The sequence below is a fragment of the Maniola hyperantus genome, chromosome 3, assembly GCF_902806685.2.
Source record: "Maniola hyperantus chromosome 3, iAphHyp1.2, whole genome shotgun sequence".
In the NCBI taxonomy this organism is placed as follows: Eukaryota; Metazoa; Arthropoda; class Insecta; order Lepidoptera; family Nymphalidae; genus Maniola; species Maniola hyperantus.
In genome coordinates this window covers 10,911,683-10,938,010 of record NC_048538.1, presented here as the reverse complement: position 1 = coordinate 10,938,010, position 26,328 = coordinate 10,911,683, and the positions used below count along the sequence as shown (strand labels likewise).

General features: G+C 33.0%; 2 protein-coding genes across 2 annotated transcripts; one reads left to right on the top strand and one right to left on the bottom strand.

Annotated features, from left to right (window-relative positions):
• Positions 1-7,538: 7,538 nt before the first annotated feature.
• ERp44 (Endoplasmic reticulum protein 44) lies at positions 7,539-14,972 on the bottom strand. Its single transcript, XM_034984138.2, has 7 exons — positions 14,806-14,972; positions 14,619-14,694; positions 14,293-14,535; positions 13,320-13,562; positions 11,281-11,547; positions 10,413-10,611; positions 7,539-9,454 (listed from the first exon to the last, which is right to left on the bottom strand). The coding sequence occupies exons 1-7, from the start codon at positions 14,863-14,865 to the stop codon at positions 9,319-9,321; spliced, it is 1,224 nt and encodes a 407-aa protein (XP_034840029.1). The 5' UTR covers positions 14,866-14,972; the 3' UTR covers positions 7,539-9,318.
• Positions 14,973-22,347: 7,375 nt separating this feature from the next.
• LOC117996278 (pleckstrin homology domain-containing family A member 3-like) lies at positions 22,348-26,328 on the top strand. Its single transcript, XM_034984323.2, has 5 exons — positions 22,348-22,508; positions 22,588-22,704; positions 23,253-23,402; positions 23,889-24,013; positions 24,589-26,328. Exons 1-5 carry the CDS (start codon positions 22,469-22,471, stop codon positions 24,793-24,795), a joined length of 639 nt encoding a protein of 212 aa, XP_034840214.1. The 5' UTR covers positions 22,348-22,468; the 3' UTR covers positions 24,796-26,328.

Here is a 26,328-nt window from a genome sequence, read left to right as displayed (position 1 = left end):
ATCGCCGGGCGTACGGCGATACTAGTACCAATTCAGAATTCCCTGTATACGTAGAAAGCACAGAAGATATCAAACTAGGAAACAAAAATCCCCTAGTGGTATCCAAATATTTTAAACAAGTAAAAGGTGTAAGTGAAAGTAGGCGCATAAACGCTACTAAAATTATGCTTGTCTTCAAACAAGCGACAGCGGCTAATGACTTTTTGAAGCACGAGTGCCTTTCAGTTTATAAACTTCGAGCGTTCATCCCGGCGTCCTCTGTGGAAAGGGTAGGGGTGGTTAGGTTCATTCCAAAAGAATCTAGCAATCAGGAACTATTCAATAAACTCTCCTCGGAAAGTGAAGTAATAGGTGTAAAGAGATTTTTGAAAAAAGTGGGAGAGGAGCTAATTCCTCTGTCCACTATCAGTGTAATTTTCAGCGGTACTAGTCTACCGCAGTACATTTATTTGGACAACTGGAGATACAAAGTTTTCACTTATGTTCCTCCTTTAATGCAATGTTTTAAATGTATGAAATTTAACCATTATGGGAAAATTTGTAAAAATCAGCAAATATGCTCACGGTGCGCTGGTGAGCACCATTACAAGGACTGCACGACGGATACACTGAAGTGCAGCAATTGTGGGGGTGCGCATCTTGCAATATCAAAAACGTGTCCTGTAAAGGCAGCGAGAATGGAGAGGAACAAAAAAGAAACCTACTCAAAAGTAGTTCAAATAAGTAGTGCGAGTTTCCCTCCACTCCCAAAGCCTCAGAGCCCTCAGACATATCAAAAAAGCCAAACTACATACTCACAGCCTAAGCAAACTACACAGACAAAGACAGAAATTTCACACAATGATATTGTAAATAACTCTAAGCTTTTAGGAGCCATAGTAAACACTTTGGTTACAATAGGGAACTCTAATAATATTAAGACTACTAATCAAATCAAAGAAACATTTTTAGAACATTTAAATAAAATATAATGGATTCTCACCTAACTATTGTGCAGCATAATATCCAAAGTATTAACAATAAGAAACCCTTGGTTAAAACATTTTTGGAACAACATAATATTGATATTTTGCTATTAAATGAGACCTGGCAAAAAAATACAAGTAATCCTATTAGATTTTCAGGATATAATTTTGTAGGAAAAAATGCAAATAATGAACATGGTGGAGTAGGCATTTTATTAAAAAATACATTAAAATATAAAATATTGCCAACACAATTTTATCAAGATGTCCAGTCCATAGCAATTTCTCTAGAAACTAATATTGGTTCCGTGTCGATTCTATGTGTTTATTGTCCACCTAAAAATAACAATTATTGTAGAATTAATAAACTTAAAAATATTATTGCTAGCTTACCAAAACCTTGTATAGTCTCAGGAGATTTTAACGCGCATCATATTGCTTTTGGGTGCAGTTGTACAAATTCAAGAGGCAAAACATTGTTTGAAATTTTTGATGAACATGACCTATGCCTGTTAAACACAGGTGTATCTACTACAGTACAAAGACCTAATGCAAATAGCTCTGCTATTGATGTGACAGGGGTGAGTCCCGTACTAGCACCTCTATGTGAATGGTCAGTGGGTGACGATCCTTTGGGTAGTTACCACTATCCAACATTTACAAAATTAAGCCTAGTTCCATCTAAATATTCTGTCAATGACAAAGTAGAGAAATTTCTATTTCATAAAGCAGATTGGACCAAATATTATGCAAAATCAGAGGAATACTTTAAAGGTATAACTTTTGATGAAAAAGATCCTTTACAGTCTTATGATAAGTTCTGTGAAGTTTTAAATACTCTTAGAAAAGAATTCGTTCCTTATGTAAAAATTGAAGGTCCTAGACTTTTTAAAACTCCTGCTCCTTGGTGGGATGAAAACTGTGAAGTTGCTGTTAAAAATTCGAGAGAAGCTTTACAGTTATATAAAAGAAACTAGTATTTTGCTCGCGGCTCGAGCTGCTAAAGCAGCTCTCGAGGTCTATAATCGCCATTTTGAATAAATAAAAAAAGTTTTAAATTTTGTATGAAAAAATAAATTCCGCCATTTTGAATTTTTTTTCAAGTCATCGAGTAGACCTTCGGATCCTGATCATCTCTTGCCAAGAAACTACTCTTCCATCTTTCATACCCTTCGAGATGGATGCCGATGAAATTTGTATGGCGGCCATCTTTTTTTCACAATTTTAAATTTTTTTTCAAATTTTTGGCAATTGGATGAGGTTTCGAATGACATTTGGTCGAGCACCTCCCACCTATCTTCAATACCTTGAGCGTGCCCTTCACCCGTCTCCGAAACCCTCAATCATCAGCTCTCTCCATATGTTGCCCAAAAGGAATCTTTGTCTTCTATATGAAACCGTAAGTGAAAAAAAAAAGTTTCATACAAAATTTTACAGGAGAAAATTTTGGGAATATCTCGGCCGCCATCTTGTTTTTCCAATTTTTTACACTTTTTCTAAAAATCGTTTGCTAACATCTAAAATAACTGCAAGTTTAAACAAAATCGGTTGGAAAACAAAAAAGTTACAAAAGTCAGGTCGGCCGCCATCTTGTTTTTCTGAAATGTCATAATTTTTCCCTACTCGAATCCCACTTCTGAACATATCTCCCATACATTATTATATCATTTTCTATCTCTTTCTAGGAGAACAATTATGTCAATGAGTCAGTCAGTCAGTGGTAATTGAGCTATATATAGTATAACTAGTATTTTGCTCGCTGCTCGAGCTGCTAAAGCAGCTCTCGAGGTCTATAATCGCCATTTTGAATAATAAAAATTTTTGTATGAAAAAAAAAAATCCGCCATTTTGAATTTTTTTTCAAGTCATCGAATAGACATTTGGATCCTAATCATCTTTTGCCAAGAAACCACTCTTCCATCTTTCATACCCTCCGAGATGGACGCCGATGAAATTTGTATGGCGGCAATCTTTATTTCGGAATTTAAAAAAAAAAATCAAATTTTTGGCAATTGGATGAGGTTTCGAATGACATTTGGTCGAGCACCTCCCACCTAGCTTCAATACCTTGAGCGTGCCCTTCACCCGTCTCCGAAATCCTCAATCATCAGCTCCCTCCATATATTGCCCTTAAGAAATCTTGGTCTTCTATATGAAACCATAAGTAAAAAAAAAAAAGTTTCATACAAAATTTTACAGGAGGGAATTTTTTGAAAATCTCGGCCGCCATCTTGTTTTTTTCAATTTTTTACACTTTTCCTAAAAATCGTTTGCTAATATCTAAAACAACTGCAAGTTTAAACAAAATCGGTTGGAAAAAAAAAAAGTTACAAAAGTCAGGTCGGCCGCCATCTTGTTTTTCTGAAATGTCATAATTTTTCCCTACTCGAATCCCACTTCTGAACATATCTCCCATACATTATTATATCATTTTCTATCTCTTTCTAGGAGAACAATTATGTCAATCAGTGAGTGAGTGGTAATTGAGCTATATATAGTATAATGGGTTGATGGAAAATTACATTAATTATAAACAATTGGATGCACAAAAAAAATTAATAATTAAGGATGCTAAGAAAAATAGTTGGTACAAGTTATGTTCAACATTCAATAGATATACTCCTATTACTCGAGTATGGAATTATATGAAAATGTTTAAACGTATTAAAAACCCACCACAGCATAAAAATGATGTATGGATTCCCGATTTTATTTCAAAATTTAAACATGATAACAATAACACAACGTTAAATACCTCTGTTTTCGAATTTAATAATGATTCTGACAAGCATATGTTACTTTTAAAGCCTTTCACTTTTGCAGAATTTAATATAGCACTTAAATCAAGAAAAAACTCTACACCCGGCTTAGATAACATTCCATATATAATGATTAAAAAATTGCATAAATTAGGTCAATTAGCTTTACTTGATATATTTAATAGGCTATGGGATAATCAATGTGTTCCAGAGAGTTGGAAGATCCAATGTATAGTACCGATTTTAAAACCTGATAAATCTTCATCTGATTGTAATTCATACAGACCAATATCACTAACATCATGCATAGGAAAATTATTTGAACAAATGCTAAAACTGAGATTAGATTATTTTACAGAAAAAAATAAATTATTACCAACATTCCAATACGGTTTCCGAAAAGGAAGAAGTGCTAATGAGAGTTTGACATCATTTGTATCGGATTTAAGAAGCTGTAAGTTATCAAAAGATGCTGCAGTATGTGTATTTTTGGATATAGAAGGTGCTTATGATAATGTTGATTTAAACCAGATTATTACTTCTCTTCATGAAATTGGCATTCCTGGAAAAATGTTAAAATGGCTATCAAATTTTTTAAATAACAGAAAGTTTTATGTTAAGCATAATAATATACTTCATGGACCTAACTCAACAAGTAAAGGCCTTATGCAAGGTGCATCATTATCTCCAATTTTATACAATTTATATACCTCTCAAATTGAGAAATATGTAACAACAAAGGATGTTAAAATTTTACAATTTGCAGATGACTTGTTATTATATAGTGTAAATAAAAATGTAGAAATAGCTGTAAATAATGTTAATTCAGCATTGACTCAGGTGCAAAATTATTACCAAAACACTTTAAAATTAAGTATTAATACCTCTAAAAGTTCATGCATGGTATTTGGTGGACCAGTAGATGTAAACATTAAATATAATAACTTAGATGTTCCAATTGTAAGAAATAAGAAGTTCTTAGGAGTAATTTTTGATACAAAACTAAAATTCGATGCTCACATTAACTACATTTGTAAAAATGCATTAAAAAGCATTAATCTTATTAGATGTTTAGCTGGTACATTTTGGGGTTCAGATCCCAAAGTTCTGACTTTGTTGTACAAAAGTATGGTTAGAAGTCATTTTGATTATAGCTGTCTTGCGTATATGCAAACTAATCCATCGTTGTTGAAAAAATTGGATGTCATTCAAAATATAGGTTTGAGAATAATAAGTGGAGCAATGCGGTCTACACCTATTAATTCAATGGAAGTAGAAACATGTATCCCTCCTTTGCCGGTGAGACGTGTTTATTTGGCTGAAAAGTTTTGTTTGAAGCAACTATTCGCTAACTCCAACTTGGTAAACAAATTATTACTTCCACAGGATTTATTAAAAGTTACTGAAGCATCAATTGAAACTCTACAACCTACAGCGGAAGCACTTCTTTCCGGTAAAGGACCTACTATGTCAATGATTATGACTTATATGCATAGTATTGCTAGTAAGATAAATGTGAATGACGTTTGGCCTATGTATGATTGCCACTATGATGTAATAAACCTCGGAAATAGAATACACATCACTGATATTAAATCCAATTTAGACTTCCTATTGTTCATTGAAGAAAATTGTAAAAATCATTATAGGATATATTCGGATGGTTCTAAAAATGAGAACTTTGTAAGTTCTGCTTTCTATGATTCACAGTTAAAAAAATGTAGATCATATAAATTAAACTCTGACTGCAGTGTGTTTACTGCTGAATGCGTTGCCCTGTTCAAGGCATTGGAATATATCAAAGAAGAATTAATGTTTAAAATTAATAACTATGTTTTAATAACAGACTCGAAAAGTGTTCTTTTAGCTATAAATAATTTTAATTTTAGTAATTATAAATTAGTTTATATTATTTTCCAAATTAAAAATGTACTACTTAATTTAAAACAAAGGGGAATTAATATAGAATTTGTTTGGGTACCCTCCCACAGAGGCATAACAGGAAATGAAGTGGTTGATTCTGCTACAAGAAGAAGTAATTTTTATGAAGATTGTTCAAGTAGCATCAAAGTGCCATTTACGGATTTATGCAATACAATTAAAATAAGACAAAAGAAATTGTGGAGTGAAGTGTGGGATGTGACTAATAAAAATAAAGGAAAATGGTATGCGGAAATTCAAAAGGAAATACCAATACAACCATGGTATTTCAAAACAAAGTGTGAATCTAGAAAATTTACATCATTAATGAATAGACTGAGATTTGGTCACTGTCTGGTGCCAACACACCTGAATAAAATAAAAATACTAAACAGTAAAAAATGCAACTATTGTGATTATGAGGAGGCTGATGTTAATCATATGATACTCAAATGTCCAGCTTTTGGCATACAAAGACTTATATTAGCCAGTGATCTAAACACTATAAATATGGAACAAAAACAAAAAATTGATTTTCCCCGCCATGTAAAGGACTTGTTGTGTAAAACGTCATATTTTAAGTCTATTTTTAATTATATAAGTAATACTATAAATAAAGTGTAAAAACGTTAGACTAATTAGTTATAAGCAATTTTGTATTTTTAGAATTTGTAAATTTTTGAAAGGCCTTAAAGGACTGTTATCCAGGGCCGTAAAATAAATTAAAAAAAAAAAAAAAAAAAAAAACCAGTGAGAGTGAGGTCACTATCGACCACAGAGTACATTGAATATATGCCACAGATTATTAGGGATACTACGTATATAATATATGCTATGCTTTATGCTATCGACCGTCGAACGTAGGGTATTGATGAAATTACACAATGTTTTGATACTGACATTGAAATACTGTGAAATAATGTTACTATTACCCGAATTATAAACTGTTTTATATCTAGGATTCCTGCGAGATTTGGCGCCATTGCCCTATATTCTTAGAAAAATAATTAAAACATTTCATAAGTTTTGTCCTTTAGTAAACGTAGGTAATAATAACAGGTACTTAGTCAGCGACAGGTCGAGATGGCAATCGATGGCCTGGCTCCATCTCCATGGCCTCGAGATGGAGCGAACGCCCCGCACAGCCCCTGCGCTAAACCGGTGCGGGTGTGCGGGGGGTCCCCCCGCCTTATACCCCGATTGGCATCTCAACCAGTCGCGTCTACTTATATACAATTTCACAACATTAAAAAAGCAAGTGCCTGTCTATTCTTTTACCTTTATCAATTTTAGTGTAGACTAGAGATTGCATCGCCAATCTTGATAACATGACGATTAGCTATTTTAAAACACAGTGTCTGCAAAGTGCAAACATCTCTAGTTCGAGACAGGTTTGGCAGTCGGAACCGATTGGGTTAGTTTTGTATTTAAAACAAAATTATAAGATATATAGATATTACTTTTACATCGCTTGTTTCGAATTTGCTTCGTGGTAAATGAAGACTATTACAAACTTTAGCGCGGTCGATGGTCCAATGGTTAAAAGTTAAAACTATAGTCCGCGACAGATTGATATGACCGCCTCGCACATCTGCACGTCATCCAAGCTCGCCCGCACCGGGTTATCGCGGGGGCTGTACGGGTGTGCGGGGCGTTCCCTCCCCGATTGCCATCTCGACCTGTCGCGTACTATACCTATATTTAATACTAGATGATCCCCGCAGCTTCGCCCGCGTGTATATAATATAGCCTATGTCACTCAGGAATAATGTAGCTTTCTAATGGTGAAAGAATTTTCAAAATCGGTTCAGTAATTCCAGAGATTACCCCCTACAAACAAACTTAACGACATTACCTCTTTATAATATTAGTATAGATTAAAATTAAAAACAGGTGAGGATCAAAAATTTATTACAATATACGTCACACGTCACGAAACATTCACTTTGTACACTATTTTCACAATATGTTTAATAATAATAATTTAAGTAAATCACATTTCCTTTACATTTTTGAAGTGAAGGAATGTTAATTCATCTAGAATACAAGTTTTCCTGGACGTTTTACGCAAAAGCAACGATCGAAAATCAGAATTTTTTTTAAACATAGCGCATCTTATTTTTAAATTAAATGTAATTAGATCTAAATACCATAATTAACGAATTACCTAAATGCTTCGGATTAAGAACTACTCTTAGACTTAGTTAAAAACCGCATACAAAATTTTACTATAACTCGTAAAATTTAACTCCTCACGCGACATTTTAACTTTTTGTGTCCATGTCAAAAGTAGGATGTTAGTCATTTTAAAGTTGAACCGTACAATTTAATATGACAGTTGACCCATAGACATAAAATGGCGCGTGAGGAGTCATTTTGTACGGACTATACACAGCATTATTCGTTAGTCTAAAAATAATATTATTAAATACAAGAAAACAATTTTTATATGAACCTACCTTTTTAAGATGTAATATTATTATTAGGGTAAATCGACACTGAAAATTGCAATTGATACAAGGCTAGGAAGCCACATGCCTTTTTTATGAATTTCAATATTTACAAAATTATTGTTCAAAAATCATATTATACAAATTGTTAGTATGAATATTGGAAGCAAATACTTCTGATATTGTAATGGTTTTACTTTTAATCATAGGATTAAAAGTAAAATAAAGTATTGGTAATAATAGTATTAAACTCTAAAACATAATGTAAATGTAGTTAAGTCTTTCATGTACAACTAGGGGCTGATTTACTAAATAGAGTTTCGCCAAATAAAGATGTTTTGACAGTTTTATACTTATTGGAAATTCTGTCAAAAAATAGCCCTTTTTAAAACATTTCATTGCTGTTGCCTGTTATGTTGTATTATACAATATACACCAATTGAAATTTACGGAAAGGCCGTGAATTTACTACCAATTAGTTATAAAATACGTACGAAATAAAGCCACTATCAAGTACATATGTGGCTATTAACATTTGCTTATATTCTTTGTCATTTACTTCTGTTAAATTAATCTTAATTTTTCTGTTGTTATCTCTTAAGTTAATTTTAAAGTACATATTATTAGGTACACAGCAACCAACATCAAAAATCATTAGGTCTCAATTTTGCTTACTCTAAATAAATAAACTTAAAAATTTAATTTTAATAATGTTTGCCTTCTGCTTTGTATTACGAAAAACTGTTCATATGAATGGTTGTAAAAGAAATGTACATAATAAGAAGAAATGGTTTAAAAAAGACAGGATGCTTTTATAAAAATTGGTTTGTTGGTTTGTCCGTCAATCACACCGCAATGGAGCACCGTGACTTTTTGCATGTAAATAGTTAAAGACCTGGAGAGTGATATAAGCTACTTTTCATTCCCAAAAATCGAGTTACCACGGGATTTTTAAAAACTAAAATCTACGGCGACAAATTCGCAGGCATCAGCCAGTGTATATTACAATAGTATATTATACAATAATTTTAACATACAACATTTACATGCACATTTTAAACAGACTGGTATTGTACAATCAAATAAACTACTTATTTACTCTTGTAGTTATGTATGTATATAAAATACGGAAATAAAAACAACCATAATAGTAAGAAAAAAAAAAATGAGATGAATATGTTGTAGTGGCAATTACCTACAAGATTGTATACTAGCAATGATTCCTTATAATTCATCTCGCAGGAGAGTGTATCTGTTTTTAGATGGTGCAAGTTTCTTGAATGTGGACTCCGGTGGAGTTGTCACCTTTATGTCTCCGCTGGCCACCACATTTGGCGCATCGGTGCCATAATGGAATTCTCTGCAAACAACAAGATAAATATAATCTATGAACATACTAAATATTTTATATCATGACACATTATAATGCGGAAAAGTCTTTGTTTTTAGGGTTCCGTACCTCAAAAGGAAAAACGGAACCCTTATAGGATCACTTTGTTGTCTGTCTGTCAAGAAACCTACAGGGTACTTACTAACGTCGACTACACACGTGAGTAAGCCGGGACAGATAGTATTTATAAGGGTACTTCCCGTTGACCTAGAATTATGAAATTTGGCAGGTAGTTAGGTCTTATAGATGACATTAGGGAAAGAATCTGAAAACTGTGAATTTGTGGTTATCTCACACAAAAAAAATTAAATAGTGGTCATAAACTAAAAATTAGGAGTTTCAATTTTCGAAGTAAGTAATACTATATTAAGTGGGGTATTATATGAAAGGGCTTCACTTGTGCATTCTAAAACAGATTTTTATTTATTTTTATGCATCATAGTTTTTGAATTATCGTGCAAAATGTCAAAAAAATACGACTATAGTATGGAACCCTCGATGCGCGAGCCTGACTCGCACTTGACCGGTTTTTTTTTAGTTCATCATTCAATGGAACAACAGATGGATCAATGTGATTTTTTGCATGTATATTGATACAGACAGACATCGCGAGTGATAGATGCTACTTTTTATGCCTAGAAATCAAGTTGTAGCCATGGGATTTTTAATAAACCCCAAACCACCGGCACCAAAAAGTATTATTATGGAACTATATTAACTCTTGTATACATAATATATTCGGTAATAAATTAAATTATTTTACAATTTTTAGTGTTTGTGTAACGAAGTCGGTTTTTAGTTTTTTTGTAAAAATTTTATTCTAAAAAAAATTCGCAAAAAGCCCTGAGTAACACAGATGTTGGATAAATGATATTAAATTTAATTTGCAAAGAAATAGCTATGCTAGTGAACTAATGAACCTTCTGACCTGTGAAGTTTCCCGGAGTATAAATCTTGAAGGAATTCCTTGAGTTTTCCGGGTTTCTCCATATCCTTGTAATCTGGGAAGAGGTACATGTGCCGGAACGAGTCAATGGCGATCAAAGGTAGATCTGACAGTGACTTGCCAAGGTGATGCAGAGGATGCTCGAACCTTATTCCGTCAGCTGTTAGGAAGTTTATGTTTTCTGTAAATGGAAAATAAAATAATCATTATAATTAGTATAGTTATATAAAAAATCAGCTTTATGTTTGTGTCTGCAAAACCGGAAAAGTAGTTGATGGATTGATTTGAATAATTATTTATTACTGTGCGCACCTGATTTAGCAGCAACAATTCTGGCTAAATTGTTTCCCTTCACTTGTTCAATAGGATTTTATCATTGTCAACGTGTGGTCTTAATCACTCAAAGGTAATTTGAAAATACAATTTGCATAACTATCACAAGAATTAAAATTTTAAATTAAAAAACACACTAATTTAATCAAATCATATGGATAATGCAAATAATATTATTTCTTTTTGAAAGAGAGGTATAGGCGGCTAGATTGATTATAACATTTTTTACTTTTAAGCTACTAATGGGGTTCAATGCAGTTTTCTCTATCATTTAAAGATTTCACTAGTCTATAGATATAGGTCGAAATTAATAATAATCAAACTATACGTAATAAGTCAATGGCAACATTGTTATATTGTCAAAAATAAAAAATATGGTCTTTTTTGACAAACAACATTGTTGCTACATAACTTATAGACAGATTACAGATAGATTGATTATGTATTATTAATTTCTGCCACAGGTAATCCCACATGCAAAGGTCGCGTCAATAAAAAAGTAAAACTTTCAACATACGTTTTTCCGATTCAAGTTCTCTTCTGACAATTTCTTTATATTTCTTCACACTCTCTGTGTCGGTGGGCTTATGGAACAGGATAAGGAATGGCAATCCTTCTTCAGTCAGTTCCTCTGCATTTTCAAATGTAATTTCACGCACAAGTGGGATACATTTCTGTTGCACCCAAGTGTATAGTTCCTCAAAGTTGAGCAATGATCCATGGAATGTCTCATCCGGTTCAACTGATGTCTTTTTGTCTGTTCTGAATACAACAATAGGCTGGCCTGTAAAATTTTAAGATGACTATTAACATTATTTTATTTTAACTTGTTACTCATTACCAGGAATCAAAAAAGAAAGTGCAAATTCACAGAATTTCATGATAATACCGTAATTATGACATGGTTATTACCATTAAGTACAAATATTCAGGAATTACAAATTACAAATACAGGAAGGTGGCTCCCAATGAGAAGCCTAATGAGTAATGAAGATATTAATATGTAAGTATAGGAAAAAAAGACAATGAATTCTCAATAGTCTTCTAAACATATAAAAGGAAAAGGTGACTGACTGACTGATCTATCAACGCACAGCACAAACTACTGGACGGATCCGGCTGAAATTTGGCATGCAGATAGCTATTATGACGTAGGCATCTGCTAAGAAAGGATTTTTGAAAATTCAACCCATAAGGCAGTGAAATAGGGGTTTGAAATTTGTGTAGTCCACGCGGACGAAGTTGCGAGCATAAGCTAGTCATTTATAAAATGGCACCAAAGTTTATTCCTGTTGTTTGGGACATGTCACAATCACATGCACTCAATCACAGATTTTGAATAGTCTGATTATTGTAGCAACACATTTGACTTTAATGGACCAAACATGAAAAAAAACACTGTTTTAAACGCAGGATCATAATCCCACAATCCCAGTCATCCAATAACACCTTTCCAATCCCTGGTCATGACAAAAGCAAATCATAATTGCAGCTCTATCATAACAATGGCATAAGAAACAATAGTTTTTAACACAAATATAAGGTCACAGACAATTATGACTTAAAAGTGTTATCCAAGTAAATAATCAATGTCAAGGTGTCTGAGTTTTAACAACTTGAAATCTACAAAATTAAATATTTTGTAGATTTAAGCAGAGAGATTAAATATCTCTTACACAATTAATTGTATTTTCTTATACATTAGACTGTAATTTAGTATACTTGGGGAATTGTAATCTAAAATATAGCCTAAATCCTAATCACACTAATATAATATTAGAAATGTGAAAGTTTGGATGTTTAGAAACTCTTTCACACCACAATGACAGAACTAATTTGGTTAAAATTTGAAATGGAAATAGCTATACCCTGAATAAGCAAATAGGCTACTTTTTATCACAGCAAATAAAAGGGATTTAAAGAACCTACAACCACATGGACAAAGGCACAAGCATCATCTAGTGACTAGTAATAAATACATCAATTTGTCAGAAAAATTCCAATTTTTCATTTCATACTTAGCTACTTGAAAACTAACACACTTGCTGTTAATCTTAAATGTATATGTGACTAATGCTTTAGTAAGTATAACACACCTTTATCTGCTTAAAGGCTTTCAAATAGTAACATTAATTAATTTGTAAGTTTGTTGTGAGCTCTTAGACCGGCGTATACGCGGCCTTTGTAGCTTTGGTTTAACAATGATGTGAATAATTATCACTACTCGCTCACTTTCCATTTACTTGTAAAATTGAACTATTGATATTCAAAAAGCTTGATATTTAAAATAGATTAAGGGTGGTCAAAAGTGTGAATTTAACCTGCAGCTCATTCCAGCAATGCATGGGACTGCAATCATTTTTTTAAATAAGTATGGCATAATATTGTACATCAAATCTTTAAAAAGAGCAACCACCGAGTTTCTTGCTGGTTTTTCTAAGTAGGAAAGGCATTCCGAACCTGTGGTGGGAGATGCATTTGACAATTCAATAGTACTTGTAAAAGTTTAATTTAATGAAAAATATTTTTATTTATTTTATTATTTGGCTTTAATACCTGGTGGATGCATTTGCTGTGAAGCTTCACCGAATCCTACATGGAACAGACATTCATCTTTAAGGCTGGCTGCCACTTTACGGAAGACATCATATTCAGGCTGGTCTCTCCGGTCCATGTAGCCAATAATATGCCTCTTTTCCTCACTCAGGTTATGAAGCTCTTTTAGGTGGCCAAATGTGATAACAGGATCAATTAACTGTTTTTTGATAAACTCTGCAAATGCTTCTACAGAACGCTGGCCTGCAAATAATATAATTATAATTTTTACTAATAAAATTTAAGAGTAATGAAGAAAGCTACTTGAATGAACATCCAGGATTCCTTCCAAAGGGAATGCCTGTGTAACAATCCTCAGACACTACATATAAAATATGATAAAAGTCATTATTTAAAAAAAAAACAGAATAGGAAAAGGAACATATAAGGAAAAGGAAGTTTGTGATATAAAATATAACAGTATTTGATAGTGACATTAAATGTTGACTCCTTCCTTTTAGCTAATTTTCACATCAATTTAGATGCTTATTAAAACAGAAGTGAGTAAATTATCTCATCAACTCTGGGTAGTTAATATAATACAGTTATGAGAAACAAAATATACTTCATATTATTTTAATAATTATAATTGCTAATTTTTAAACAAACAAGTTTTCTCAAGGCCCCAACATACATATTGCATGTTAACTTAAAGACCACTCATCTTACAATTAATGATTTTTTTAAAGTGTATGTATATTTTTCAGCAGCTGTGCAAACAAATGTGGAGTATTGTGCTTTTCTTAATTTTTTAATTCACTACCTCAGATCTTGTTGTAGTTGGTCTTGTAGAACTAGTGTGATGTGCCAATTTAACATTTGCAAAACTAGTTACAAAAGAAAATATGCCTGCTTATTTATAGTAAGTATTATTTTTACCATACAATCTTAAAGGCAACATGCCACGATGTTTTTGAAAAATAATTCAAATTACCTCTGTACTCCTTTTTAGCTGGCGAACCATTTCTAAACAGCTTAAGAGTTGGGTACTTAGATATATGAAATCTTGTTGCAATTGCCCCTTCCTTGTCACAGTCTACTTTTCCCATCACCACTTTGCCAGGGTCGTAACCGGCTTTCGTTACTTCATCAGCTGCATCGTCAAATATGGGCATCAGCATATTGCTGAATCTACACCACTCAGCATAAAAATTTATAAATACCACTTCGTTGGATGCTAAAACAAATTGGAGACATTAATTTTCTACTATAATTACAATATCATTTGTCTTTGATTTTTCTAAATAGGCCGAAACTTACCTAACACCATATCTAAATTGCTCTGAGTAATTTGAACAGCACCGCTATCAGTAGGATTGTACAAACTGTGGCAGATCTAAAACATAACAATTTAGTGCGAAAAGCAATTAGTTAACTATAATAAACCATAAAATCAACAAGCAAATTGATACGTGTACCACCGAAAAGCTCCATAACTTTTACTCACCATTATCACGATCGTTGCGAAGATTTTATAACTAAGCATTTTTTCTAAATTTCTATACATTTTAAATTATAAAATTAATGCTAAAACGAAGCGGGCGTTAATAATTTAATAAAATAAAATGCGGCTTTTCTCTCAATCACCAAAATTGAGAACCACAGACTAATAACATAAAAGAAGTCGGTTAACAAACATAAAGGACACAGAGTACATTGAATATACGGATAAAGGAGAATGAAGAACCACAGAGTACCTACATTCTTACCCAGATTACTGGTCTGTGAACCCCATCGACATAGGTGAACCCAGATCACTAGTCAAGAGATGAAGAGCCTTTTTTATCGGCCACAGAGAATCAGATATAAGTGTGGCTTTACAGTTCTGGGTTCTAGCCTTTATGAGCCTTATTGAGAAATAGTAGATAATCTATGTTGAGAACCCTCAGAGAACCTTACAAAACCTCATAAAGGAGCCGCGCCAGCCGAGCACAACGTACCTAACTAGGTACTTTGCGCTGTATAATACCTATTTAACTAGGTACAGTGCGACAAGAATCTTTTGGCGCGTGGCTAAAATCAGAACTAACGCCGCCATCATGTAAAGTGTCACGCTGTCATGTCCCTATCTCCTTGTCCCCTCATATGCGGTAGGTATTGCTAAGTAAAAAAATCTGAAATTAGGTTATATTTAGGCTTCTATTTAGTACTAGGTAAATATAGTATTTGAGCAGGTAAACATGATAGTTACATCTAGTCCATGGCCTATAAATGGTTTTTATTTTTCTTTCTCGATTTTGAAACAGAGATGACTTTTCCAATTTCTCATTCAGTTAAAATAAGATAAAACTTATGTTATTTTCGACATTAACATATTCCTTAAAATTGAAAAGATTTTATTTGCTGGCAGTGGCTGGCAGCCTTTGTTTTACAACTACACTTGTCATTCAAGAGCTTCTAGGCTCAATAGAGCTAGAACCTAGAGCCGGAAAGCTATTTAAAAAATATCATATTTTTTTTCAACTGGCTTTACGACTGTGAGTTCTAGTCTTTTTGAGCCTAGCAGCAAAGAGTATATAATCACTGTTTTACCTAGCAGTAGACACGGGTGACGGGTAACAACTAACAGTAGGGAAGCTGTAATCTTTTATGTGGCGGTAATCACGAGAATCACTAATAGATGAACTTGGATGAATGCGATGAATGTAAATGAATGACTGTGATTTACTATCTACCTTTATGATGTATGGGTTGTAGGTTTTAGCCCTTTTATGTGGTTTAGCCATTTTAAAAGTTTTGCTAAAATAATTTAGGACTGTGCTTAAACTATAGCGAATAGATAATTTACAATACAAAAAAATATAATATAACTAGTTAGTACTAACTAGTAACTTTTTTTAAATCGAATATTTGTGCTTTAACAATGTTACCATACAATTTGGGGTAACTTTGTGATTTATATTATCAATCAATCATCAATATGGATTTTTCCTGTTATTTTTAGTTTAATATAATGTTTTATTCATATTAATCATAATAACCGTCAATGGGTCAGCAACAGCAGAACATAAAATATATTCACGACTCTCTATCAAGGAATATACTAGGTAGGTACTCTCTAACGAAAGCTCATCGTCATCATGATCAACCCATCGCCGGCTCACTACAGAGCACGGGTCTCCTCTCACAGTGAGCCTAAGGGGTTTGGTCATAGTCTACCACGCTGGCCATGTGTGGATTGGTAGACTTCACACACCTTTGAGAACATTATGGAGAACTCTCAGGCATGCAGGTTTCCTCACGATGTTTTCCTTCACCGTTAAAGCAAGTGCCGCGTCGCGAGTAGAGACCCATTGAAAATGTTTCCGCCGTGCTGCGAGTTGTGACATCCTACAAAATCCATTGAAATAGGTATTAAAAATATATTGATATTTGAATCAGACTATATTTCTACTAGTTAAGATTTCACAGCACAGTGGAATCTTAAATCCCTTTGTTAGTTTGGACACATTATAATATTTTTAATGGTAAAAGATGAGGGTTCATGATTTGTGATAATGTAGAAATAAAAAAAACAATTATAAAGACCTATTAAATAACATTTTATTGGACGGAATATGTTTGGATGGATTATGACTAAAAGTAAACAATTTTACCCTAAAAAGAATAAATTCACAGAGTACATAAGCACACCATTATTACTTTGAACTAAAATTAGATTTATTTTTAACTTATAGGTACATTCTCATGAGGATTCTTTACCTATTAATTCCTTAATGCTTAAACCTACTTGAGATTACCTTATGCTATTAGAAAAACTGATTGAATGTCATATAAATAAATAGTTCTAATTGAAAATAAAATGTTAACATTAATTGCTAGAATTACAATTCATTAGGTTTATTTATTTCATTTTGTTGCTGCATCAATGAATTATTTAATTTTTCTTTGAATTGCTATGAAAGTTGTCTATCATTCACCATCTTGCAATAAAAATGATTTGCATATTGCATATTATTGCCATTAACATTTTTGGCATTCTTACACAATTAATAAGTAAAACAGAATGGTCCGTTTCCAGTGTACCAATCGAGCACTAGACTTGACTGGATAATATTGTTATTATATTAATATTATGATATAGCTACATTCGTTATTTCAGTAAATTTAAAGCTGTTAGTTTGTTATAGTACAGTGCTAATGATTTCAAGGAGAAAGTAACACAACATGAGAGAGACATGTTAACTATTTTTTTAACGTTAATGTTTAATACCAGCACTGAAATGGATGTGCTGGATTAATAAGTACAGTAGCCGGCATGAAATATTGTACATCAAGCTTTAAAAAGAGGTTTTTGCTTCGTAGAGCGTTGTCTCTGTCACTTATACCTAGTATGTGATGTTTTGTCAGTCTCAACAACAGATACAATGGTATACGAAACCACTAACACTTTCTAAAGATTGATATACAATATTTCCTGCCGGGTACTGTAGACCAGTTACTGGGCTGGATCCCTCGCTGGATTCAGTGCATTCCAGTGTTGGTTTAACTTTAGATTAGTTAGTCTGTTTGCAATCCAGCACTAAATTAGATAGCTGGACCGGAATGCTACTGGAATAATGGAAACAGGCCAGAATAGTACAATATAAAAAAGCAGTCACATGTAATTACTGTGTTCAAACAAATTCATTTTTAACAGTAAATAATGGTCAAGTTGTAAAAGTAAAGCTAAATAATTGTAAGCATGTCAATAGTGCTGCTCCTAATAAAAAAGCATGTGTAGGCTTCATAGTTTCACTTCCACTCTGTAAAAAAAACAATATTTGTGAATTTTATTTTTTTACATGCAAGAAGTTTTCATGAAGACTAGTCAGACTTCTTTTGTATTATACTCTAACTAGCTTATTCCCGCGACTTCGTCCGCGTGGATTACACAAATTTCAAACTCCTATTTTACCCCCTTAGGGGTTGAAAGGAGTTGAAAAGCGTTGTACATGAGTGAAGGATTACCTAACAAATATCTTAACATCCAGACTTTTACATTTATAACATTACAATATTTATTCAATAAAATATAATATCCTCTCTATGCTTACAGCAAGCCAAATCACATACTGAGACAGAGTATTCATTAATATTAATTAAAATAAATGTAAGTGCTCAAAAGCTTAGCCCATTTCCTGCAAATTTCGAGCATCTTATTATAAAAAGGGATAATGAAATACTCACAATAACATAATAGTTGCAACGGTCACCTCTGCAGCAGTCAGAGCAAATCCAATCTTGATACCAAATATGAGTGCATAGAGGCATATAATGTTGTCTAGTTGTAGCACATTCAGTTTTGTTTGAACATCTTTTTGATATGTAGTACTGTTTCTTAGCACCTTGTGACCAATAGGGAGTACTTCCCCACTTTATTTCAGTTAAACAAACATCATGATTGTATTCACAGGTTTTTATAGTTTTTACACACTTTTCTGAGTTATCTTCTTGATTTTCACACACATAGCATTCGAGACTTTTTACTGCAAAAAGTATTTTAAGATTATTGTAAAAATATTCAGTTAAATTAATAATTTCACAAATAAGTTTCATTTATTATCATTTAAATACCTCCGACGAAATAGGTAACTGTTAAAATTGTTACCATCCATACAATTTGATTTACAACCATGGTATCGATCTAAATCACACTGGCTTCGAAGTTATAAGCATTTATTGATGATTTAATGCTCTAAAAGTTACTTTAACTTTAAACAATTTTAAGAACAATAATTCAAAGTTATTGGTGACTCTTGGGGTCTGTGCTTGGGGTGTGGCATATCACGGACCAATAACATATAGGATACAGACCACCAACTCCATAGACGATGTTTGTTTCAGTAGTAAGGGGAAGTGGGAGGCAAGGAGTTTATATAACAAATTGTCATTGTTGTAGTGATCGTCTGTCTCACATTTTATTGGTTTTTACTATGAGAATCCACAGGACCATCTCTTTCTAACTTTATATAATATATAGCAATTATATGCCCGGATTGTCGTAAATTAGGGATGGCGTGACAGCAGGAAAACCGTAACTTTTTAGTGATGTCCTTTTTACAGATTTTAACGGTTTTGCTATTAATTACCGATTTTCAGTATTTATCGGTAATCCTACTAATAATTTTTTAAGGAATTGTTTTTCAAAAAAAAAATCAATCAAATTTATCAAAATATAAAAACTTTATTTAGAATAGACAATAACCATGTTCCAGTTCTAGTTGACGATAAGTGTTCATCTGTATTCTTAAGCTGTGGGCCACATCTCTGCTGAAGACTTGCGCAGCAAGTTTCACCTGTAATGCATAGTTATTTTTTTATAGATAATTATGTTAATAAACTAAATTTGATAATGCAATTTAGATTTAAAGTAGACGTTGGGTTTAAAATATAATTAAAGAATTTAAATAAGTAGTTTGGAAATTCATTAGGATTCAAATTTTTGTTCAAAAAATTATCTTTTATGCTCATAATTATACTATCCTAAACCTAATTATCCTAATCCTAATGTTAATATTATAAACTAGCCGATGCCCGCGACTTCGTACGCGTGGATTTAGGTTTTTAAGAATCCTGTGGAAACTCTTCAATTTTCCGGGATAAAAGTAGCCTATGTCCTTCCCCGGGATGCAAGCTATCTCTGTACCAAATTTCGTCAAAATCGGTTGAACGGTTGAGCCGTGAAAAGCTAGCAGACAGACAGACAGACACACTTTCACATTTATAATATCAGTATGGATGTGAAAGTGTGGATGTTTGGATGTTTGTTACTCAATCACACAAAAACAGCTGAACGGATTTGGATGAAATTTGGAATGGAGATAGATTATACCCTGAATTAACATATAGGCTGCTTTTTATCCCGGAAAATCAAAGAGTTCCCGCGGGATTTTGAAAAATGAAAATCCACGCAGTCGCTGGCATCACCTAGTATGCTCATAATTATCTTCGACACTATTGGGCGCCGACCCTGGTTATTGGTACTTCTTGTTTTTATGGTGTCTATGTGATCACGTGATGAGATTTTTGTAAGCTGAAACTTAAAATTGACCAACAACAGGGTCTACAACCCATAGTTTCAGAGACAGTGCTTTCAAAAACGTGATAACATAGACACCACGAAAACAAGAAGTTTTAGTACCAATAACTAAGGTCTACGCACCATAGTTTTATTGGATTTTTTCCATGGCAAGGACATTATCACAAAGCTATTGTTACAAAACAAATGTTCAGTTACTTGCCTTCAACTTGTCATATCAATTTGGTTTCACATGTGTGTCTGTTAATTTGGTAGACCATCCAACACCTGCCACACCATCAACAGCAAACAGCTTCTCGATGTAGTCCCACTGAGCACGCTGACTCCCGATGAGCAAGTCCTTCTTCTGAAAATTATTGTGGAAACATTTGAGTAAATGTGGGACATCATATATATGATATATTTATGACTCAGTGGTTGAGAGTAATGAGTAATAGAAGTTGTTGGCTCTAAAATAGAGTGCTGAATTAAATCTGGTGACTTCTGTTTGTCAGGAATCGGGATATTTGGCAAGGGATTTACTAAATCTATACGACTTGAAATAACAGAAGCTTGCTCATTCCTACTTTGTTTGTCTGTTTGTGAAGTCGATGGGATATCGACTATGTTAACATCGAGGGGTTTACCAGTCTGTAAAGAGGATATCTCTAGAAATTTGTCAATTTTAAAATGTACTATACCAGGGTTTTTAGAAGACTGTGTAATATGCAAATTCAGCGTGGGAATTGAATCTTTTGTCAATCTATTATTTACGATATACCGAGGTAAGAAATGGGATTCGCAAATCCTGACATTTTTTAATTGCCTAAGGGAGTACTTACGCAAATATGTACAGTTAATCAACCATGCTTTCCATCTAGTTGTGTCGGAAAAGGTACGGCGTGTAAATGTAGGGTGCTTTTACACTTAGGTACACTACACTGCCTCATATCAGATAAAAAGGATACTAGGTATTTAGAAACACTAACAATTATTACTAAGCCTAAATTAGGCAGGCAAGTTTAAAGAGCACATCCACTATACCTATCTCTCAATTAAAACAAAAACATAAAAAACTGAAAATAGAAATATAAAATGAATATCCTGTTATAACTGCAGCACTTCAAGCCTTCCCTATATATTATAATACTCTTTGACTTCAAGGTTTAAACTCTCGCAATGGATTAAGGAGAAAAATTGAGTTTTTTAGGTTAGGTTATAAAATCTCTCGAAACCGACATGTTTTTATTTCGAAATTCTATGTAATGAAAGCCGATTGGATCTAATCACCGACCAATAAGATTTAAGCAAAAAATATCATAGGTGTGCTGTATGTACATGTGCCTTTAATACTGTGTGAGTGGAGCGAGATAGTCCTGTGGATTTCGAAAGAGGAATAGAAAGTGCGAAAGAAATGGACTGATGCATCTTTTATGGCCCTCAGTTGACAGGGCCTGTGGCATATAATGTACTCTGTGGGTGTGGCAACTGGTAAAATCAAAATAAGCAACAATAAGCAAGCGACCAAAGAGTATATTATAATCACTAGATACGCGACCTGCGACTGACTGTGTATAGGTACCTACCTGTTGTACCTAGTATACTAGCTTTAGCCGTTAGGCGATTCTTAAAGTTTGAAGTTGAAACTCACTTGATTCATCGCAGTCATCGCAGTTCTCTCGCAGTTCAATGAAAACATGAATGAAAACTTCGTAGGAATTATTACCTCCTATGTTGATGTATTCAAACAAGAACAACGGGGATACCTACTTGACGGCAACGTTAGTTCCGATTTTTGCTACGCGCCAAGATAGCCTTGTCGCACTGTACGCTTGTACTTCTGTGGTTGGTTCTCAGGTACTCTGACTTCGGAGACAAGGAACATTTAGTATATCTGTGGTCTGAGATATTTACTCTCTCAGAAGGCCTTAAAAGACTGACTTCCAGGGCCGTAAAATAAAAATCAGAGACAGTCTGTGTCAGAGATGTCACTTTGTTGTTGTCAACTTGTCATAGAATTAAAATTTAAAATGTGAATTTAGAAATTTAATCCCAGAAAATATACTTTAAAATATAAACCATAAGTTGTGGGTGATATTTAATTAAACACATGGAAGGCATTTTATGGAAATGGACAAACTATTGGAATGGTAAACAGGAGAAAGTAGTTTATTGATGTTATAATATTTGTGAACAATATGTTATGATTTATGAATGTTTTTGTTACAGGTTGGCAAACCAGATGGTTTGTTTTAGAGAATGGAATTTTATCATACTACAAGTCGCAGGACGAAGTCAATCAGGGTTGTAAAGGTTCAGTGAAAGTGTCCGTTTGTCAGATCAACGGTATGACCACAAATTATTTTAAACCACTCACGAAAAATCTAAAGGTATACTTTCAGATATGCGGCATTAAAAACGCACGACAAGGTCTGAGCATAATATTCAAATACAACCTAGATATTATAACTTCTGTGCGAGCGACTCTGTCGCGAGACGCGGTCCGCGGTCGCTTACCTTAAATGCTTTCTAAATTATATTATTATTAGGTATTCAAATGTGAAAGAGTCACACTACAAAAGTGTTGTGTATTTATCTATATCTACCTTTAGAGTTCACACATATTTAATTGTTATAAACTGAATTATATAACCAATATTTCTAATTGTAACTGAAATATTAATACTCATAGTAATTTTTTATCTACAAGAGTTTTTTTGCCTGGCCACTTGGTTGCCTGGTTCACTAGGTAGCGAAATTGTACCTGCCTATATTTTAGTTTTGAATTTTGTTTTTCTGTATATACTAATATTATGGTGTACATTAAAAGTAATAATTCAAATAACCAATGTTCATGTTACTTATTCAGTAAATAAAACTTATTTATTTTCCAGTAAACAACATTGATAATACTCGCATGGATTTGGTTATACCCGGGCAACAGCATATGTACTTGAGGGCACCTTCACCACAACACAGACAAAAGTGGCTTGTTGCCTTAGGTAGTGCTAAGGCCTGTGTAGAATCCTTAGTGGATACCAAAGGTACACTTTTTGACTAACTTAGTTCTATATTGGACTTTGACAGATCCAAACATTCCCAAAAGCTTTGCATGTTGTGAATGATGATGAAGTGTTGACTATCAATTTAATCAAGAATCAGATGACATAATATTATGGTCTCCAGCTTTTAAGTCAAGCTAGACCTTTGTATGAGACATGAGTTATGACTTGACCAATCATTATAGTATGCTTTATTTATGAAATAACTCTACAACAAATGTGTTATCAAAAAAATTTGCATTTTACATTTTAGGCCTTCCATTATTAAGTAATAACTTTTTTTGTTCAAGCCCAGTCCCAAATGTTTGTATCAAATATCAAAAATGTCATGTTACAAACATCAGCAATATTAATAGATTCTATATATCTTAGAAAAAACACAGTAATAAAATATTTTTGACAAAACGAAAGTTGATTGCCCTATTTGATTTGTTGCTTTTAATTTGATTTTAATGTTTCTCATTACAGGGACCTGTCTAGAAGACTCTCTGAGTCATAAAAAGTCTGAATTGCATTTGTATTGTGATTTACTAATGCAACAAGTGCATGCTGTTAAAAGTGCTGCTAATGATGAAGGAGGTCCAGAAATACAGGTATTTTAAAAACTTGTCATATTAAAAAATATATTTATTATTTGTGTCTGTACTTATTGTTATAAAATAAAAAAAACTACCACTATAAAATCTATTCTAAGAGGATCCAAGAGAAAAATATAATGAAAGTATAATCAAAAACAAAGTGTACTGTAAGATTATATTTCATGGTTATCAAAACCATCTTTGCACATAAATAAAAATTAATGTTTGTCTACTGTCTGTTTGAGTTCAACAGTACAGTTGTACTTGGCACTTGCATTGTTTCTGACAGTATGTACATTGTACCTACCATCAACATAGAGTAGATGGTGCATGAGCCATTCGAACAAAGTCAGTTGAAAATTAATATGCTGTCCAAAGTTGGTTTTGAAATTAGTTGAAAAAAATTAGTTTTTGAAATAAAATGTTACTAGATATAATATGTTCAAATAATAATTATAGCTGATGTTATAATTGGATGAAGATTAATCACTGTGTTTCATTAATGAATACTAACATGTATCTTTTTGTATGTATACTGTAAATGAGAGCTATGAAGTTACCTCTGGATCTTATTTAATCTATTTTTTCAGAAAATTGAAGATGCTTCCAGTCTCCTGACTGCAACATGTGACACATTTATAAGAACCCTTGAAGATATAATGAAACTAACTAACAATACGGTCACTAACACTTCATATGAAATGCCAGTTCCTAACTTAGCTGTCACCAAAACTAGTGGCAGTACTAAGAATCAGAAACCAAATGTAGGCAGGTCTTTGTCTCAAGAGAGTAGATGAGGTAAAATAAATTCTTTTGTTTAAAAAATGTACTTCATGTAGTACTTAAAAATGTCTTGTAATAAAGCTGTCAAGGCACATTACAATATTGATATAATTCAAGCGAAGGTGGAACGTGATAAAAGTTCTCATATAATGTGCCCTTTGGGCTCAGGCTTGTAAATAGTAAAAAAAAGTATGCATAAAAATATAATGTAGTGCAATATTGTGAATGTGTGACTTTTAATATGCAGACCATTATGTTATCCATACTAATATTTTAAATGCAAAAGAGTGTGTTTGTCTCTCTGTTATCAGTTTATCTGATTTGGACGAAATGTAAATATAGCTTGTATCTCGGCGAATGACTACTACTCGACGAATGGTTACTATACTATATCCCAGAAAAATCAAAGAGTTCCTACAGGATTTTTAAAACGCCTAAATCCACATGTACAATCATCATTACAGGCATCATTTTACTCAACAATTATTGACAACTGTGGTAAAATAATGAATGAATGAAATTAGAATGGAACTATTGCTCTTGCTCTTTGTTAAACATTGTTTTATTATATTATTCTTTATATTTTATATCTGTGATGAACTTATTTTCCAAATGGACATATAATTTATAGTCTCATCTGTATTAGAGAGAGAGAGCCAGCGCGTGCCAGACCTTCGTTATTTTTTAAAAGCTGAAAGTTTCTCTACATATTGTCCCCAACACTGAGAGGAACGTTTGTTTCAATCATGGTGGCTTTGGGAGATAACAGGTAATAAGGGGGTAAAAACCTTATTCAAACCTGCCAAACACCCTTAAACTTTAAAATTTTAAGGATGTCTGGCAGGGAGATGCCATGATACTAAGTGTCTGGCAATGCATGAAATGATTTCTAACAAAATTACAAAGAAAATATTAAAAAAAATTAGACTTTGTACTTTGACAAACGTTCCTCCCAGTGTTGAGGACAATACGCAGAGAAACGTTCGACTTTTATAAAATAACGAAGGTCTGACACGCGCTGGCTCTAGTCCATAAGACACTTTATACAGCACTTGGTGAACAAGAGATTGTTTTGGCAAGATCAAAATAAGAAGATTAACATTTTATTGGTTTTTTGGTACTAATATGATTTGCTAAATGAATTCAGCATCCTTGATTAATTCAAAAGTGACACCAAACTTAACCTAATAGCAAAACTGATGTAGATCAGATTGAAGGCTCTCCATCCTCCCACACCAGCCCCTCAAAACTTACATCACTAAATTTTTATGGCTCCACTTATCAAACCCATCCTAGGGTCTTAAGAATGAATCTTGCCAAAGGAAACCTTTTGTTCACGAAACGCCGTACTATGTTTTGTCGTGTAAGTCAGTACACTACAGTACAATAGATCTGTAAAAATATCAATTTAAATACTGTTTGATATTGAATTACTAATGACTAATGACATTCTAACCTCCAGTATGGAAATCATAGAAGAACATTCCTTTAATTGCAGTATTAAATTTGTACTTTTGTGCCTAAAATAAATGAAATTCTGTTTATTA